Source organism: Artibeus jamaicensis, unplaced genomic scaffold (genome assembly GCF_021234435.1).
Source record: "Artibeus jamaicensis isolate MK-2021 breed Jamaican fruit bat unplaced genomic scaffold, CSHL_Jam_final contig_1819, whole genome shotgun sequence".
Lineage (NCBI taxonomy): Eukaryota > Metazoa > Chordata > Mammalia > Chiroptera > Phyllostomidae > Artibeus > Artibeus jamaicensis.
Window position 1 is genome coordinate 649641 of NW_026521360.1, and position 20606 is coordinate 670246.

Consider the following 20606-nt stretch of genomic DNA (forward strand, 5'->3'; position numbering starts at 1 on the left):
TAGTTAAATAAAATCACTGGCAAACTTGCTAACTTCAGAATTTTAGTATTAGTTACAAAGTACTTACAACACACACTTCACAGCTATAATGACACACCACAGATTACATACAGCCTTATAACTGAAGACCAATGACCTAGCAAAATGCTTTCTTCTAGTTTCTATCCACACAACAGTCATTTTCCTACAACCTGATCATGTGTTGCCTATATTACTATTAAAGTGGGGGGATAGGTTTCTATGGACTTTGGCTAAGTTTCCTACAGTTATCTGTCTTCACTATTTAGCTACTATTTCAATGCTCTCACTCTTTCCAAGTGAGCCAACTAGAATATAGTAGTTTTTAAAAGTGCTCTGTGCTTATGGTCAGCCAATTTAGATACAATCCTGATTCTGTTACTTACTGGCAGTACAACTGTTGGCAAGTCAGTGCACCTGGGTCTAAGTTTTCTTTTTGTTAAATAGAATTAATAATATCCAACTTCAATGGTTGCATAAATTAATTGAAATCACATTTGTCAAAGGATTTGTAAAAGTGTTGTATCATGCATATGTGTATATACGTTTAATTATATCAAATTATTAATTTCCTTAACAAGGAAAAATCTAAACGCCCAAAAATACATAAAAATTACCAATTTCCCCAAAACACTAATTTTAACTATCTCATTCTCCTTAAAAATCTTCAATTCCCTTTAAACCAGTATCACCCTTTTCCAAGAGCAGAAGTTTCACTTTTCAAAGCTCTCTCATAAATTCTAAGAATTTTTTTTCTTAATCCTAACAGTCCTCACAGCCTCTCATCACTGTTCTTTTTTGGCTAAGAATACCAGGAGCCCAGAAAAAAAATACAGAATGAAAAACAACTCAGAAATAAAATCTGCTCAGCACAATAAAATTACTATAAGTTGCTATTTATGAGGGTAATTTGTAGCTTCATTTTTCCCATGATTTAGACAAAAACAAACAAGACATGGTCTTATTTAAATCCTATACAGTAAGAATTGTATGTAATCAGGATTGAGCGCGGGCCTGCGAACCACACGATCCCAGTTCAATTCCCAGTCAGGACACATGCCTGGGTTGCAGGCCGGTTCCCTGCAGGCCAGTTCCCAGCAGGGGACGCACAAAAGGCAACCATACATTGATGTTTCTCTCCCTCTCTCCTTCCCCACTTCCCCTCTAAAGATAAATAAATAAAATCTTAAAAAAAAAAAAGAATTGTATGTAATCTGCTCCTACTTCATGTAAATTAAGCCTAAGTAATAATGTCCTCGGGGGAGGCTGGGATGGGAAAAATAGACAAAAAACTGTACTTGAAAAATAACTAAATAAAATTAATTAAAAAATAATAAAATAACTTATGCACAAAAAAATCCAGAAAATAACAAAACAGAGAAAATATTTATATAGAAAATAATTAAAGCTTAAAAGTGGAACCAAAAAAATAATAATAATGTCCTATAAAGGAAATGTATAAAATTTAGTATGCTTTTACATTTGGCTTACTGTATACTTTCTAAAGCATAAATTCAGAAAAAAATTCAACAAATCATTTTTATTCATAGCTTTTAACTAAAAAACAATATATCATATAAAGCACAAATACTTTTTCTATAAACAAAATAAATATTATGCTGATCATCTTTTTCTTCTATTTATACTTGTATTAAATTTATTGTGGTGACATTGGTTAGTATAAAGTCATACAGGTTTCAAGTATACATTACTGTGGTACATGATCCATACATTATATTGTGTGCCAATCACCCAAAGTCAAATCACTTTCCATCATCATTTTTTTGGCCCATTTGACCCTCTAGTACCCTCTATTCCCTTCCCCTTGGAAACCACCATACTGTTGTCTGTATCTCAGAGTTTCAGTTCTATATCCCACATATGAGTGAAATCATATGGTTCTCAGCTTTTTATAAATGATTTATTTCACTTAGCATAGTACTCTCAAAGTCTATCCATGTTGTCACAATGGCAGAATTTTATCTTTTCTCGTGGCTAAAGTATTCCTTAGTATATATGTACCGTATCTTCTTTATTCAGTCCTCTATCACAGGAAATTTTGGTTGTCTCCACATCTTGGCCACCATGAATAATGCTGCAGTGAACATAGGGGTGCATATGTCTTTGCAAATAAATGTTTTTGATTTTGGGGGGTAGATACCCAGAAGAGGGGTTGCTGGATCATAGGTTAACTCTATTTCTATTTTTAGTTTTTTTGAGAAACTGGCATATTGTTTTCCATAGTGGTTATACCAGTTTACATTTCTATGAGCAGTGAATAGGGTCCTTTTTTCAGTAATAAAAACAACACAACCAGACACAAATGGGAACTAAACCTCCATATTTTATTACATTTCAAACTCAAGATATAGTATTACAATAAAGAGAACTCCACAGTATTAAACTAAAAAAAATGTCCCAACATCGACCAGTCTTTGTAGCCAAAACTTTCCACTAACATGGTAATCTATCACCACTATGTTGGAAATCACATTTCTAAGAATACACCCAGTTTGGAATAATAACTATCAAATTTCAATGGTTGGTCAACCAACACACAAACAATGTTTATATGGCATAACAAAATCTGTAAGCAACTTTATTTCACTGTTGTACTTTTTACAGAATTTACCAACTATAACCAGATATTCCAAAAGGAGCACTTAAAAATGTCATACTCCAATGGGAAAAGATTTTAATTGTAGAAAAATAACATCCCAAATAAGAACCTTGCCATGATGTACACAAGCAAAAAAAGGGTTAGTTATAATTGGGTGCCTATTTTCATAGTGAACAAAAATATACAGTAATATTGCCTTCTAGTTACAAATAGTCCTTTTTGTGGTAAGAAGAAAATTTTCTTGAAGATTACTGTTTTATAATTATTAATGTAATAATAATTATTTAATCCTTGCAAAACATTCACTGAACAGATATGTAAATCATTAGGTTAAATAACAAAAAGTGAAACAAAGACCAATGAGACCAAGTCTTTTACCTTGAGGAGATTAAAATACACACACAAAAGAAAGTAACATAGGACTTCCGCCAAGATGGAGGCATAGGTGGAAGCACTGCACCTTCTCGCACAACCAAGTTTAAAAACAACAAAGTTTTAGCAATAAAAATGCAGCCAAACAACAGAAAATCGAAATAAAGGGAAGTCTGACAACAATGAACCCTTCCGGCTAAAGCGGTAAGAGGGGCAGAGACTGCAGCAGAGCGGGGTCAGGCAGGAATGATCCACCAGACTGACCCAGGCGTACAACCCAGGTGCGCCAGCAGCCGTGGGTGGATCCCAGGCGTGGAGTAGCAGGCAGACCCGCTGAGGGCGCAAGGGAGTGGACCCACTGAGGGCTAACTGTAGTCACACATTCGAGGGCAGATAAACCAGTGAAGGTAGCAAGCAGTGAGACGGACCACGCAGGCCCCAGCAGCAGAAAGCAGGAAAGGGAATCCCCATTGTCTCTCTCTGATCCCGCCTCCACATACAGCATCACAAACCCCACCCTGGTGAATACATAAGGCTCCGCTCCTCATATGTAACAGGCACAAACAGATCAAAACATGGCTCAAGAACAACTCAGAGTCCCAGAGCCGATAAATCTAAGCCATGAAGAAATAGCCAAACTTTCAGATGCACAGTTCAAAACACTAGTGATCAGGATGCTCACAGAACTGGTTGATTTTAGTCACAAATTAGAGGAACATATGAAGGCTAAACTAATTGAAATGAAGGGAAATGCACAGGAAACCAATAGTAATAGAAAGGAAACTGGGACTCAAATCAAAGGAGTGGAATAGAAGGAGGAAATAAATGACCAAATAGAAAAGAATGAAGAAACAAGAATTCAAAAAAATGAGGAGAGGCTTAGGAACCTCCAGGACATCTTTAAATGCTCCAACATCCGAATTATAGGGGTACCAGAAGGGGGAAAGGCACAGCCACCAGTGGAAAACTTATTTGAACAAATAATAAAGGAGAATTTCCCCAATCTGGCAAAGGAAATAGACTTCCAGGAAGTCCAGGAAGCTCAGAGAGTGCCAAAGAAGTTGGACCCAAGAAGGAACACACCAAGGCACATCATAATTATATTAGCCAACATTCAAATGAAGGAGAGAATCCTAGAAGCAGCAAGAGATAAAGGGACAGTCACCTACAAAGGAGTTCCCATCAGACTGTCAGCAGATTTCTCAAAAGAGACCTTACAGGCAAGAAGGGGCTGGAAAGAAGTATTCCAAGTCATAAAATCCAAAGACCTACATCTAAGATTAATCTATCCAGCAAAGCTTTCATTTAGAATGGAAGGGCAGATAAAGTGCTTCTCAGATAAGATCAAATTCAAGGAGTTCATCATCACCAAGCCCTTATTATATGAAATGTTAAAGGGACTTATCTAAGAAAAAGAAGATAAAAAAGATGAACAGTGAAAGGACAGCAAACTCACAGTTATTAACAACCACACCTAAAACCAAACTAAGAGGGCAGCTAGATCAGGAGTGAACCATAGAAATGAAGATCACATGGAGGGTTAGCAACAGGGGAGTGGGAGAAGGAGAAGGGGGGAGAAGGTACAGAAAATAAGTAGCATAGACAATAGGTAGAAAATAGATAGGGGGAGGGCAAGAATAGTATGGGAAATATAGAATCTAAAGAACTTGAGACACGTGGTCATAAACCAAAGGGGGGGAATGGTGGGGGAGGGAGTGTGCAGGGTGGAGGGGAATGAAGGGGGGAAATAGAAAAACTGTAATGGCATAATTAATAAAATACATTAAAAGAAAGAAAGAAAGAAACATAATGTGGAAAGCAGTAGACCAAATAAGTATTTGAAAAATATTAAATGCTCCAGAAGACAGAGCAAAGAAATCACCAGAAGGATATGGAAAACTGTCTTGGTAGAAGTAACTTGTGAATTGTGCCTTTAAGAACAGATAGTAGTTGGAAATGTGAGAGGAAAAGACAGGTGTGCCCACTAGTGGAAAAGTGTGACGAAAGGCACAGAGCAGGAAAGATTCAGCCATGTCTGGGAAGACTACATAGTCTGGCATGTCTGAGGCACAGCATTGATGAAGGAAAATGGAGGAGACACTATTAGAAAGAATATTAGTGAAAAAGGAAGGTAGTCATATGTTCTACACTATTTTCTCTAATGTGATGCTCCTGATGGAGAGAATCTCTTATCTTTATTTACTTTTCTTCTCTTTATTCTTATCTTCTCTTTATTAGAGAATTTGAATTGCTTCATAATATTTTCTTCTCTGAAATAATTTGTCTAACCTGTCTTATTTTCCACAGGATGACTATGAACTCCCCATGTGCAGGATCCACATCTGATTTATTTTTATATCCTTCTCAAATGCCTTGAACCTAAATATAAAATATATGTTTTTTAAAACATAAATGCATGCATCAATCTATTGGCCATGTCATTTAACTTCTGTGGGACTCATATTGCTTTTTACCAGGAGTTTGCAAACTTTTTCTACACAGAGCCATACAATAAATATTTTAGGTTTCATGGGCTATTCCATCTCTGTTGCAGTTATGCAGTACTGCTGTTGTAGACCAAAAGCAGCCCCAGACCACACATAAATGAATGAGTAGGGCTGCGTGCCAATGAAACTTAATTTACAAACACAGGCGGCAGGCCCCATTTGGCCCATGAACTACAGTTTAAAAACACCTCACTTACACAGACTTAAATTTAACACATTATACTCGTATTTTACAAGTATATTTAAATGTAAGTAGTATATAGAAATCATTTTCTTACATAAAGATAGAACCTCAGACAAAATTTCAAACAAAAAAGAAAATAGAAAGGTGGAACATAAATAGGAAAAAAGTGAACATACTACACAAAACCTGGTAAATCTGGACCTTTGGATAGTTCCATCAAATCTGCCCTCTCCAGACACTTGTTACCATTACCATTGGTGACCGTAAGTCACAACCTCTTTAGGCTATAAATTGTTCTTTGGTAGGGAGGGTTCTATTTAATTTTTTTAATTTTATTTTTAAATTACAATCTACATTCAGTATTTTTTTTTTTTTTTTTACATTTAAGTAAGTATTTTATTTTTTTTTTCCTTTTTTTTTTTATTTTTTTTTTATTTTTTTTTTAATTAAATTTATTTATTTTTTGAATTGATTATGCTGTTACAGTTGTTCTATTCCCCCCTCCATTCCCCTCCACCCTGCCCCCCCAACCCCCCATTACCCCCCCTTTAGTTTATGTCCATGTGTCTCAAGTCCTTTAGGTTCTAAATTTCCCAAACTATTCTCGCCCCCCATCTATTTTCTATCTACTGTCTATGCTACCTGTTTTCTGTACCTTCTCCCCCATCTCCTCCTCCCATTCCCCTGTTGCTAACCCTCCTTGAGATCTTCATTTCTATGTTTCCACTCCTGCTGTAGCTGTCCTTTGGTTTGCTTTCGTTTTAGGTGTGGTTGTTAATAACTGTGGATTTGTTGTCCTTTCACTGTTCATGTTTCTTTATCTTCTTTTTCTTAGATAAGTCCCTTTAACATTTCATATAATAAGGGCTTGGTGATGATGAACTCCTTGAATTTGGTCTTATCTGAGAAGCACCTTATCTGTCCTTCCATTCTAAATGAAAGTTTTGCTGGGTAGAGCAATCTTGGTTGTAGGTCCTTAGATTTCATGACTTGGAATATTTCTTTCCAGCCCCTTCTTGCTTGTAAGGTCTCTTTTGAGAAATCTGCTGACAGCCTGATGGGGACTCCTTTGTAGGTGATTGTCCCTTTAGCTCTTGCTGCTTCTAGGATTCTTTCCTTCATTTTAATTTTGGCTAATGTAATTATAATATGCCTTGGTGTGTTTCTTCTTGAGTCCAACTTTTTGGCACTCTCTGGGCTTCTTGGATTTCTTGGAAGTCTATTTCCTTTGCCAGATTGGGGAAATTTTCTTTTATTATTTGTTCAAATAGTTTTTCCACTGGTGGTTGTGTCTTTCCCCCTTCTGGTACCCCTATAATTCGGATATTGGAGCGTTTAAAGATGTCCTGGAGGTTCCTAAGACTCTCCTCATTTCTTTGAATTCTTGCTCCTTGACTCTTTTCTGCTTGTCCATTATTTGCTTTCTTCTGGACCACTGCATTGATTTGAGTCCCAGTTTCCTTTTCATCTCTATGGGATTCCTGTGGAATTCCATTCATTTCCCTTAATTTAGCCTCCATATGTTTCTCTAATTTGTGGCTGTAATCCACCAAATCTGTAAGGAAGGTGATGACCAGTCTTTTAAACTGTGCGTCTGAGAGTTTTGCTATTTCTTCGTCATTTAGATTTATCTCTGGGGCTTTGAGTTCTGCCTGCGACATTTTTGGTCTGTTCTGGCCCTTTAAGTGGGACAAGCGGCGCCTTGGAGTCCCAGGTCGCTGGGTTGTGACGCTGTATGTGGGGGCGTGGTCAGAGCGGGAAATGGCGGAGCCGCCGCCGCCGCCCGCCGCCGCGCCGCCGCCCGCCGCCCGCCGCCGCCGCCGCCGCCGCCGCCGGGCTGGTCCAACTGCTCACTCCCTCACTCGTGCGCACCCAGGCAACCACAGTCAATTCGTTGCCACCGCCTCCCCCACTGTGTCGCTCCCCCGGTGGGGTGCTCGGCGGCTCACCAGGTCCAATCCTGGGTTTGGAACCGGCGCGACTGGATTTGCGCGCCCGGATTCGCGCGCCCGGATTCCGCGCCCGGTCCGACCGAGCCCTCCTTTGTAAGTCCTCACCGGAGGCCGGTTTCGCCCCTTACCTAGGTCAGGCTGAAGAATTTGTTGTTAGCGGACTTCCGAAAAATTCAGTTTTCCGTGTTCTGGTTGTGTTTTGTGATGCTAGTATTTAGTTGTCCCTAAACTTGGTTGTGGGAGGAGGCAGGCACATCCAGCTAAACCTCCATCTTGGCGGAAGTCCCCTCTACATTCAGTATTATTTTGTATTACTTGCAGGTGTACAGCATAGTGGTTGGACAATCATATACTTTACAAAATGTTCTCCCAATATTTCCAGCACTCACCTGGGTATCACACATAGTTATTATAATATTATTGAATATGTTCTCCACACCTTAATTTTTAAACAATAAATTGGTTAAAATAGATAATTCTAAGATAGAACTCTATGACCTTAAGAATTGTTCCAAATTAAATTTGTAGATTTCACATGAAAATTTTATCTGGAAAATGATGATTACATTCATAAAGAGTTTCAATCCCTGGAAGAACAAAATACAAGGATGCCACAGAAACAAAGTATAACATAATAGAATAATAAACTAAGATAAGTATATACCTAGAATTAGTGATCTAGTAAGGTTTTTAAAATATTGTTCATAATCATATTTTAGTCTCTGAACACTAAGGTTTCAGGACCATCTTGAGTGTAGTTATAAATACACCTGGAAAATCTGCTTAATAATAAATATAGGTTAATTCACCTAACCAGGATGGTCATATCAGGAGGATACTTCAGGTCATAATAAAACTCTTCCCAAAATACAGAAAGTAGTAAGGTATAATCTTAAATGCCACAATATGTAATAAAAGGAAAAATACAATCTTATTCTGGCTCCACTGTCTATTCTTACAGTATAATAATTAATAAATCACTGAATTTCCTGATATATTTAGTTAAAATTCTGAAGTTTTTAAATATAAAGGTTAAAGTCCATGCAATATATAATAAACTAGGTGTCATTGCTTAGGTGTAATGGTGATTTAATAACTTTTCCATTTTTACTCTTCAAATCAAAAGTTACAGAATAAAAACTGTTCACTTTTCACAAACAACTATTTTCAAAGAATTGCTAGGTCAGTTAACATTTTCTAATTCACTACTACCCATATTTATAAAAGCAACACCGCTTTCTAAAATATAAATTAACAGCCTCTAGTTCATTATAAACTTACCAAATATTTGGCAAATTCTTTGTTTTCTGAAAGGAATCCATAACCTGGGTGTACCTTAGAAATGAAAACAAAAGGCACTTAATTTCATCATGTTGTGAAACCTTGGTAAAAGCAAAAGAGTGCAGGTGTGTGTTTACTGTCCAAGATCCCTTGAGTAAGGTTACTTCTCTCATATAGTCATCAGCTCCAACACACATTCCTGAGTAGACTCAAATTCCAAGATAATGCCTATGTTACAATCACTTTAGGCACACTACCTTTGTCCTCCCCATAATCAAAGCAACCTATCTACGTATCCTCCTGTCCACCTGCCTTTGACTACCTACTCAGAACAACTCACACTCTCCCTATTTTTTTAGGCTAACTTTAGCAACAAGTTTAAAGAATGGTGGATCAAAAATTATGTTAAAGGAAATCTTCTGCAAGATATATTTTTTAAATGTTTAATTACTTTTCTTTGCTGTACAGAACTGCTAACTTCCAAAACCCTAGTTACAAACCAACTAACACATTTTATTTCTGATGACAATAATGTACTCAGGGCATTATCCACAGGGCAGTTTCTGTCAAATCTCACTAAAATTAAAGTTCAGTTTATACTATTTTTTGTACTCTGAATGCTCTTTTCTTCTGATATCTATTCTTCTTTCCCTCCTTACTCCAGTTCTCCATTCACAATCTCTTTATGCTATGCTATGCAAGCCACACTGCTACAATCAAACTCTATCATCCTGTTCTAATTAAGTGATTTTTGCTTCTCATACATGGGCCAAACATAAATTTAGCCACTCTGTTATCAGTCAGTACTGAATAGATTTCTGGTAAAACAATTCTACTATAAGGAAAGTCAAATTGCTGAAGAGGCAATCTAGAAGTAGTTACATATCCAAGGTTTTTAAAAGTTGGACCAAGCTTTGTAAACATGGTACAGAATAATCTAAACTACTGCAGCACAGGATAAGAATTTTACTCCACCAATCTCATTTTATATAAACATTCAACTAAACATCACATTCTGACCAGCTATAGCTAAAAGAGTTTTACCTTCATTAACTCTGCTAATAAACTGTAAACATCCATAATATAAGTTCATGAATTCAGCTTCTTATTTAAACATCCATTTCTTTCCAAAGAAATGCGAACACTAATTGAAGCACTTCGGGTTAATTTTAGAGATAATTCTGCACAGTTTTAACATTATATGTAATTAATTCTCTGATATTAAAACACACACACAACAGCAACAACAAAACACTATTCCTGATGTCAAAAACCAGTCTTTTCCTTGGATTCCACTTATTTCAAACAGAATTGGGGGTGTGTAGAGAATTACTGATGTCTCCATGCACGTTATACATATCCTACTGACATGATCACACTAAAATCATTGTGAAATACAATGTTGATATTTCTGGAAGTATGCTAGGTATACATAATTTTTAAGTAATTAAAATAGAATTTAAACATAGGCCTTTTGGATCCTGTTTATAAAACAGAATGTTTTTTAATGCTCTTACTATAATGAAAGGGTTAATACTCAAAATTAATTGGGATTTTTTTTCTAGCAAATTTAGAAATGAACTGAAACTGCTGCCTGGTGTGAAAGCTGAATCCAGCAGCCACCTGCAGGATCAGCAACCAACACTGCCAGATGCCACAAAGCCTGTGATTTCCAGTAGCAAATTCAGCCACATGTAACTCATGTGACATGAACTAACTGCAAAAGCATTTTCAATCATTCTTTCATTTTTTTTTGAGACACAAACTCTAGCTTTCTGCTCACTATATACAAAACAGCTGCAGTAGACAGATTCATTCAGACTCACAGCTTGGGCCCTGGTTTTCTTAATGGCTTCCATGATGGCATCCATGTTGAGGTAGCTTTTACTGGTGGGAGCTGGGCCAACACAGACAGCCTCATCCGCCATTTTCACATGAACCTGAAAAGACACAACTCTGCATTAACAGATGCTCCCAGCAAAAAAAAACTAACATCATCTGCAAGTATACACCACATTGCAATGATTGTTCCACATACCATTTATGTAGTCAGATCTTTTTGAATATGCACTAAAAAATAACAATGGAACAAATAAGTTCAGGAACTATATTTAACCATGATTACACTTATTACAAGCCTGATCCACTGTAAAACCAAATGTTTTCCAAAATACTCCCCACCAGTTTGATTAAGTGAAATCACAGCAAACTTTGGCCTCTGATTTGGTTCCATTATACATATATCTTAGATCAAAACTATACTGTTAATGTAGGCAGGGCAGCTCAATATTTTAAAAGCAAGTACTCATTCCCTGTTCTAAACAAGCTCCCCAGGAAGTGGGAATAATTAGAGGTACTGAATGAAGGGAAGCACTGAGCATCCCTACACAGCATCAGGTCAGCGCCAGGCACAAATTAAAGCCTAGGACTAAAAGAGTTCAACATCACCACTTACGAGTCAGAAAATCTTGGGAATTGAAATACTCACATTTAATCCTCATCTATTTTACCTTTATTCCTGAAACAACTGATATGTGCATTAGTGTGCTAAATCTATTAAAACCTCAGGAATATTTGCTCCATTTTTCAATACTACTCACTCTTCAATGGTTTGACTCTATTTTTGCTTAATACAGCCCACATGTTCAATACACAAAAGAGTAAGCTGTTTACTTCTGAAAGAAATCTATTCTTTTACAATTATGAAGCCATTCACATATTTTTGAAATGGCTTTTCCTAACAATTTTCCAGTTTAAGGAACTCCCAATCAGTTTCAATTTATTTCACAAGGCAAATGTAAACACTGAAGTATGTATATACACCAGGACATTTGTGACCCACCCCTCAACCCCCACCAAAAGTCTAAGGTGGCAAATACTTTTGTGTATTGCTTCAGATGTGAAATAATTTTTCAAGATACATTTTTTTAAAATGAGATCTATAAAAAAGTAAACCAAGAATGTTGTCTTTAGAAAGCTCAGATTTCTCTTTATCAATTCAATATATATTTTCCAATTAAGTAAAACATTATGTTATATATTAAATGGTAAAGAAACCTATCTGAGGAATTTACAGATCAATATCTTAATATAAAATATTCAAATACATATATTCTGCAATTTCTTTAAAAACATCCACTTTAAACAAAGGGAGCATGCTAACAAAGGGATCCTAAATATTTCCACATTCAAAGCAAGATTCTTCTTGTGATTATCCTTGCTTATTCTCAACTTCATATTGTTCATCTTCCCACAGATCAGAACACCCAATCCTCTATTACCCTGTGTGCAGTTCAGATCTATTATTAATCAACAATTTTGTTGTTGTAACTGGTTGTGGGCTTTTTTCCCTATAAAGAAAAAACTGAGTATTAAACAATCCTTTTTAAAAAGAATTCATGAGACTTCCGGCCAAGAAGGAGGTATAGGTGGACATACTGTGCCTTGTTGCACCACCAAAATTAAGGACAACAAAAATTTAGAAACAAAAAACAACCAACAGACAGAAAATTGAACTGTATAGAAGTCTGACAACCATTCATCCAGACTGGTAAGCAGGTGGAGTCAGCAACCATAGAGAGGGGTAGAAGCAGGAAAAGTGGCAGCTGGCAGACCCAGAGCACCCAGGCGGAAGCTAGCAGACCCTGGACACAGGGAAGCAATGAGCAGACCCAGTGAGGTGAGCAAGGTGGTTGGCTGACTGCAGTCCCACACTTTCGTGCAGATAAACCAGACAAAAATGGGCAGTGAGACAAACCGCACGACCAGGGCCCCAGCAATGGGAAATAAAGCCTAAAAGCACCAATTGAAAACACTTGTGGGGGATGAGATGCCAGGAGAGACTCCCAGCCTCGGGGGAGAGTTCACTGGAGAGACCCACAGAGTCCTAGAACGTGCGCAAGCCCACCCACCCGGGAACCAGCACCAGAAGGGTCCGGTTTGCTGCTTGTGGGAAGCGGCAGAAGGGACTGAAATTCCAGAGAGAGTGGAGAAAGCGCCATTGTTCCCTCTCTGACCCCCACATACAACGCCACAACCCCTGGTGAACATCTAAGGCTCTGCCCCTCACTATGTAACAGGTATAACCTGACCAAAAAAAAAAAAAAAAGGCTCAAATACAAGAACAAATCAAAGCCCCAGAGCCAATACTTTTAGGCGACCAAGAGATAGCTAACCTATCAGATGTACGGTTCAAAACACTGGTGATCAGGATGCTCACAGAACTGGTTGATTTTGGTCACAAATTAGATTAAAAAAATGAAGGCTATACTAAGTGAAATGAAGGAAAATGCACAGGAAACCAATAGTAATGGAAAAAAAACTGGGACTCAAATCAATGGAGTGGACCAGAAGGAAGAAAGAAACAACCAAACAGAAAAGAATAAAGAAACAAGAATTCAAAAAAATGAGGAGAGACTTAGGAACCTCCAGGACATTTTTAAACGTTCCAACATCTGGATCATTAGCGTACCAGAAGGGGAAGAGGAAGAGCAACAAGTGGAAAACTTATTTGAACAAGTAATAAAGGAGAACTTCCCCAATCTGGCAAAGGAAATAGACTTCCAAGAAATCCAGGCAGCTCAGAGAGTCCCAAGGAAGGAGGACCCAAGGAGGAACACACCAATGCACATTATAATTACATTACCCAAGATTAAAATGAAGGAGAGAATTCTAGAAGCTGCAAGAGATAAGGGGACAGTCACCCACAAAGGAGTTCCCATCAGACTGTCAGCTGATTTCTCAAAAGAGACCTTGCAGGCAAGAAGGGGCTGGAAAGTATTCCAAGTCACGAAATCCAAAGATCAACATCCAAGATTGCTCTATCCAGCAAAGCTTTCATTTAGAATGAAAGAACAGATAAAAAGCTTCTCAGCTAAGGTCAAATTCAAGGAGTTCATCATCACCAAGCCTTTATTATATGAAACATTAAAGGGACTTATCTAAGAAAAAGAAGGTAAAAAATATGAACAGTGAAAGGAGAGCAAACTCACAGTTATTAACAACCACACCTAAAACAAAAGCAAACCAAGCAAACAACCAGAATAGGAACATAACCACAGAAATGGAGATCATATGGTTAGCAACAAAGGAGTGGGAGGAGGAGAGAGGGGGAAGAAGGTACAGAAAATAAATAGCATAGACGGGAGGTAGAAAATAGACAAGGCAAGCAGAGTATGAAAAATGGGGAGGGCAAACATAGTATGGAAAATGTAGAAGCTAAACAACTTATGACACATGGACATGAACTAAAGGGGGCGAATGTGGGTGGGAAGGGGTGTGCAGGATGGAGGGGAATGAAAGGGGGAGAAATGGGACAATTGTAATAGCATAATTAGTAAAATGTATTTTTAAAAATGTATGATACCATATATAGAGAACCCTAAAGAGCCCCCCAAAAATACTACAACTGATCAATTAATTCAGTAAAGTTACATGATACAAAATAAATATCTAGAAATCATTTGTATTTTTATACATCAATAATAAACTATTAGAAAGAAAAACTAAAAAGCAATCCCATTTACAATTGCATCAAAAATAATAAAATACCTTGCAATAAATTTAACCAAGGATGTAAAATATTCCTATACATGGAAAATTATAAGACAATGAAGAAAGAAATTGATGTTTTATAGAAATAACTGGAAGGATATACCATGTCCAGGGATAGGAAGAATTAACATGATTAAAACATCCATACTACCCAAAGCAATCAATAGATTCAATGCAATTCCTACCAAGATACCAATGGCATTTTTTGCAGAATGAAAACAAGTATTTCCAAAATTTACATGAACAAAAAAAAGACCCTAAACAGCCCCAGGGATCTTGAGAAACAACAAAGCTGGAGGAATCGTACTACCTGATATCAAACTATTCTACAAGGCCACAGTAATTGAAACAGACTATTACTGATATAAAAACAGAAATATAGATCATTGGAACAGAATAGAGTCCAGAAATAAACCCATGCCTTTATGGTCAATTAATAACTGACAAAAGTGACAATGGGGTAAGGATAGTCTATTCAATAAATGGTGTTGAGAAAATTGGACAGATACATGCAGAAAAATGAAAATAGCCCACCTCCTTACACCATACTCAAAAATAAACTCAAAATGGCCCTGGCTGGTGTAGCTCAGTGGATTGAGCCCCAGCTTATGAACCGAAGGGTTGCTGCTTCAATTCACATGCCTGCGTTTCAGGCCAGGTTCTCAGTAGGGGAAGCATGAGGCAACCACACACTGATGTTTCTCTCCCTCTTTCTCCTTCCCTTCCCCTCCATAAAAGTAAATAAATAAAAAATGAATAAAAATAAAAAAGAATAAATTCAAAGTGGATTAAAGACTTCAGTGTAAGACCTGATCATAAAACTCCTAAAAGTAAACATAGGCAGTAAAATCTCAGACATTTATCACAGCAATATTTTTCTGATATATCTTGTTGCACAAAGGAAACAAAGGAAAAAATAAACAAATGGGGTTACACTGAACCAAAAAGCTTTTGCGCATTGTGTGGTACAAGTCTAACTACACAAAATTAAATTTTCTCCAATCTTATCTGTACATATGGGAACTGAAGGTTGGGGGAAAGAAATTAAAAGATATACACATGCATACATGTATATATTTGTATATCCAAAATTGCTATAATAAACATGCATCCAAAAGTAAAAAAGGAGAATCCTAATTGTATTTTGACTTATTTATTTCCAGTATTTTCTCTAAATATACTGTTGTAACCATATATATTACATATACAAATTTGCATCCTTTTATTTTTTAATATCATAATAGACATTTTTTCCTATGTTATCACAAACTGTTTGTAATTATACTGATAATGTAGCTCAAAGACTAACACATTTTAGATGACTGAAATTAATTAAATAAATTAAACATCAAAAGCAGGTCAAAACTGCTTATGGACTTTACAAAGAAAGGGAAAACACATGTTATTCCTAAAGGGTTGGTTCGTTTTCTTTCTTCTATATCTCAAAAACAAACCTTACTTTATTGTATAAAAGTATATTAGCAGCACAACAATCCCACAGTCTAGACCAGGGTCAGTACTAACGAAATTGCTGGACAAAGGCATTTGATAGAAAAAAACTAGACTCCTCTGCTGCCTTAGTTCAGGGGAAATATGAATGAGTCAACTATAAAAGAAAATTTCAATTTTGCTGTTATTGTTGTACTAAATGTGTGAGGTGATTTTTTTTTTAATCTTTAGAGGGGAAGGGAAGGAGAGAGGGAGAAAAATATCAATGTATGGTTGCCTCTCATGAGTCCCCTGCTGGGAACTGGCCTACAACCCAGGCATGTGCCCGGACTGGGAATCAAACCACGATCCTTTGGTTCACAGGCCCGCCGCACTCAACCCACTGAGCTACACTAGCCAGGGTGATTTCTTTACCTTAACAATACAAAGCAAACTATTCAAGCACTACAGATGCTTTTCGTAAAAATGACTGACTTACTTGACTAAACTGACTAGAGGTATTCAAGTTTAAAAAAATTTCAGCATCTTGAAAACTATAAATCTTTTTATACACTTTAATGGTATACACATAATAATCATGAAAAGTTTACAGTAAAGTAAACTAATCAATTAACTGGGATATTGTTGGCTACACTTTCAGAAAGAAATAAAGGTTTTAAGTACTAAAGTAGTCAATCTGCATAAACTTTTCCAAAAGAAAAGTTTCCAACAGAGGTTTATAAAAATTATTAGTTTCTTCCTCACATGTTTAATTTTATATTTGGAAATATTTTATTCTTTAAAGAGAAGAATATCACTATATCAGAGTATGTTTTACAAATTACAGGGCCAAAAAAATATTATCATCTTTATAGATGTCTTAAAACTTAAATGCTTGAATATGAAAGATCAAAAACTATGCAGAATTTTGAAACTTTGAATTTGTGGAAATTTCATATTAATCTATTAGATGCCTAAAGTATGCTGAAGAGACACTGTACTTGGTTCCTATCCTTACCAAACAGATTCGATCCTACTTAGTGTTAAAAAGTAGGTTAGACCAGATCTGTGTGAAAGCTTTTAAATACCTTCTAAACTAGTACAGACTGAGAAAGGAAAGATAGGCAACTCTGAAGTTTTTTTCACGTTGGGAGATTTTTTTGACATCTATCACTTCAACAAGATCTATAATCACATGGGCATCATTTACCATGGCCATGAATATTTGAATTTTCCTTGTGATACCCTTCAATGAAAACAATGGGTAGAGCACTGGGAGGATGATACAGTAAAGTTAAATGTGCTCCATGCCCGAGAACAGCAGTTCCTCAAATAATCTGACCAGACTTCAGTATTCACCAAATCTAACCAAATTCTCTAACATTACCAACAAACAAAAATTACCCTTAAAGACTGAAAAGTTGTGACGCTGTATGTGGACAGTTATTAACAACCACACCTAAAACAAAAGCAAACTAAGAGGACAGCTAGATCAGGAGCAGAACCATAGAAATGAAGATCTCATAGAGGGTTAGCAACAGGGGAGTGGGAGAAGGAGAAAGGGGGAGAAGGTACAGAGAATAAGTAGCATAGACAGTAGGTAGAAAATAGATGGGGGGGGCAAGAATAGTACGGGAAATATAGAATCTAAAGAACTTGAGACACCTGGTCATAAACTAAAGGGGGGAATGGTGGGGGAGGGGCGTGCAGTGTGGAGGGGAATGAAGGGGGGAAATAGAACAACTGTAATGGCATAATCAATAAAATTAATTTTTTTTTAAAAAAGACTTAAAAGTTAAAGAAAGGAATGCCAATTGTATCAATCTTACTTTGGGGAACAGGAAAAAATTAATTTTCAAACAACCAGTTGAAAGTCTATTTCTGAGAAGAAAAAAGAAAAGAACCCTTCTCTCTCTGTTATACAAAGTGCCTAAAAGTCTCCAAAGACTTATACAAATGTCAAGACACTAACGTTCTGGAACATTGTTTCTATATAGGCAATGTGATTCCTAGACAATTATGATTCTGTTTATGTCAGTAAATACATTCGTTTTTATTTTACTTTGTAAAACTAAATGTTTAGCACCATAACTATTTATGGATGATTATTTTTTGACAACAGAATTAGTGACTTTACTCCTTTTCCCTTATTATAATTTATGTAATGCCAAAGTGGTAAAACCAAAAATTAAAAACTACAGGAATAAAGAAAACAAGTTTTTGCCATTTGCAAAACTCCCAACCCATTTTCTACAATCCAGTTTTTACATCACAAAAGGGAACCAATCCTGAATCAATTCTAGAACCAAAACAAAGTTTAATGTAGTTTGTATTTGGCAGAAATGCATTTTTGAGGGTACTATAAAGAAATGAACAAAAAGCAATACGACTAGAACCTATTCTCATTCTACTGACCCATGGCAAAAGCATCAAGGGAAAGATGAAAGGGATGAAAGGGGGAGGATATATCAAGTATGATGAGAGCAAAAGCAATGTCACTGTGTGAGACAAATGAAATGGGCAGGAAAAATAGGAATAAGGGTATGTGTTGGCCAGGGTGGGGTGGGGGAGACAGAGGTGGTCCGGAGTGAGGACAGGGGAAGTTTATATGGTTACTTGTAAAGGTTGGAAGAGGTGATGATATCTGAGAAAGAGTTTAACAACTTTTTTAGCCTAGAAAAAACTTGAACAAATGCCTTTTGGAGAGAATCTAGGGAATGGAAGAAGCTAAAAACACCTGCAAGGTGACATAATTCACAGTATAAGGTTTCTGATGAGCAGCAGCAAAGCTAAGTGGTATGGGGAGGTAGGGGATAGGGTGGGATAAGGGGAGAGAACTTGTTTTCTCCCACACAAATACAATAAATAGAAACAAACCAGGATTTAAAAAGAAAAAAAGAGAAAGAAGAAAAAAAGAAGAGAAAACCAGGAAAGACAGAAGACAGACAAAGAGACAGAAAGCTTGCTATGCAGTCCAAGACAAGCCTCTAGAGCCTCTATTCCCCAAACACTGTGTTGCCCAGAAGCTCTTCTCTACAGGAATTCTCAAGCCATGACTGCAAAAGGATGCCAAGACTAGGTATAAAAGCAGGTAGTATGTTTATATATCTGGTGGGAGAAATGAAAGGTTCTGTCCTTTGGCAGTTTCTACTGGGTTGGCCAAAAAGTCTGCTACATTTTTCCATAAAATAAAAGACATTCTTCATTTTCATTTTCACCAATAACTTTATTGATCAGGATATTTTGAGTATATTAGCTACCTCCCACTATTGGCTTCTAGTGGGTAGAAGCCTGAGATGCCACTAAACATCCTCCCATGCATAAGACAGCGCACAGCAAATAATTATTTGGCCAAAATGTCAATAGTACCAGCAGACTTTGCAAATCGTTTTTGACACATTCGATCAGTCACAGGACACAGCACAAATCTTTATCTTTGTGTGTCTGTTGCATTTTTACCTTTCTTGAAGTAATAAAGCATAATACACCAAAAATGATGCATACATTCTTCCATCTCCAATATTAAAATGATGGCACAAAAATTCACCAATTTTGATAAGTTTTTTAAATGCCTACTGATATGACAACTATTACAAAACAATCTAATACAATTGTTTTGAATGAAGTTAAAGATAACTAAGTGCTAATACAGCCATCATACAGAAAAAAAGTAACAGTTTTTTGGCCAACCTAATATTTTATCTGTGAAGCAACAGATCAGATCTCCTAACAGAAAGAGTAATTGGCAGGGTAAAAACAGAAAATCATCGGGAGCATGGGAAAGGAAATTTTTAGCAGAAATCTAATAAGACTGTCAGTGTTAATGTTCTTAAATGGTTATTTTTGTTATAAAAGAACTTAGACCAACAAAATGGTATAACCTCTTTGGAAAAAAGAATGAAGGGTCCTCAAACAGTTAAAAATAGAATTGTGATGTGTTCCAACAATCCCACTTCTGGGTATATCCAAAATAAGATCTCAAAGAGATATCAGCATTCCCTGATTAACTAATATTGGAAACAAATGTCCATCGAGAGATCAATAGATGGCCCTGGCTGGTGGGCTCAGTGGACTGAGCACCAGCCTTCGAATCAAAGGGTTGCTGGTTCTATTCCCAGTCAGGAAACATGCCTGGGTTTCAGGCTAGGTCAGGTCCCCAGTAGTGGGTGTGTGAGAGGCAACCACACACTGACGTTGCTCTCCCTCTCTTCCCCACTGAATTAAATAAATAAATAAAATCTTTAGGAAAAAAGAGATGAATAAAGAAAGTGTGCTATATATATAATGAAATACTATGCAGCTATTAAAAAGAAAGAAATTCTGCAGTATATGACAACATGCATGGACCTTGAGGACACTACACTAAGTGAAATAAGTAGACACAGAAATGAAAATACTGTAGGATCTCACTTACGTGACGTATCTAAAATAATCAAACTTATGATATCAAAAACTGGAATGCTGGTTATCAGTGGCTAGCAGGAGTAGTACATGAGGAGTTACTAATCAACAGGCATAAACTCTCCGTTAAGTAAGATGAATAAGCACTAGAGATGTGCTGTACAACACTATACATATAGTCAACAATAATGTCGTACACTTAAAATTTATGAAGAGGATAGATCTGATGTTGAGTACTCTTACCACAATAAAAAATTGTTTAAACAAAAGAATGAACAAACAAACTTAGG

At 36.6% G+C, this 20606-nt stretch overlaps 1 protein-coding gene across 1 annotated transcript in view; it reads right to left on the reverse strand.

Moving 5' to 3' along the window:
* The window catches only part of PCCA (propionyl-CoA carboxylase subunit alpha), a 526460-nt gene that overhangs the window by 440391 nt on the left and 65463 nt on the right, over window positions 1-20606 (reverse strand). The window contains exons 5-6 of the mRNA XM_037143368.2: window positions 10761-10874; window positions 8935-8988 (exon numbers count right to left, since the gene is read on the reverse strand). Coding sequence (XP_036999263.2) covers window positions 8935-8988; window positions 10761-10874 — 168 coding nt within the window. The remainder of the gene's footprint in view (window positions 1-8934; window positions 8989-10760; window positions 10875-20606) is intronic.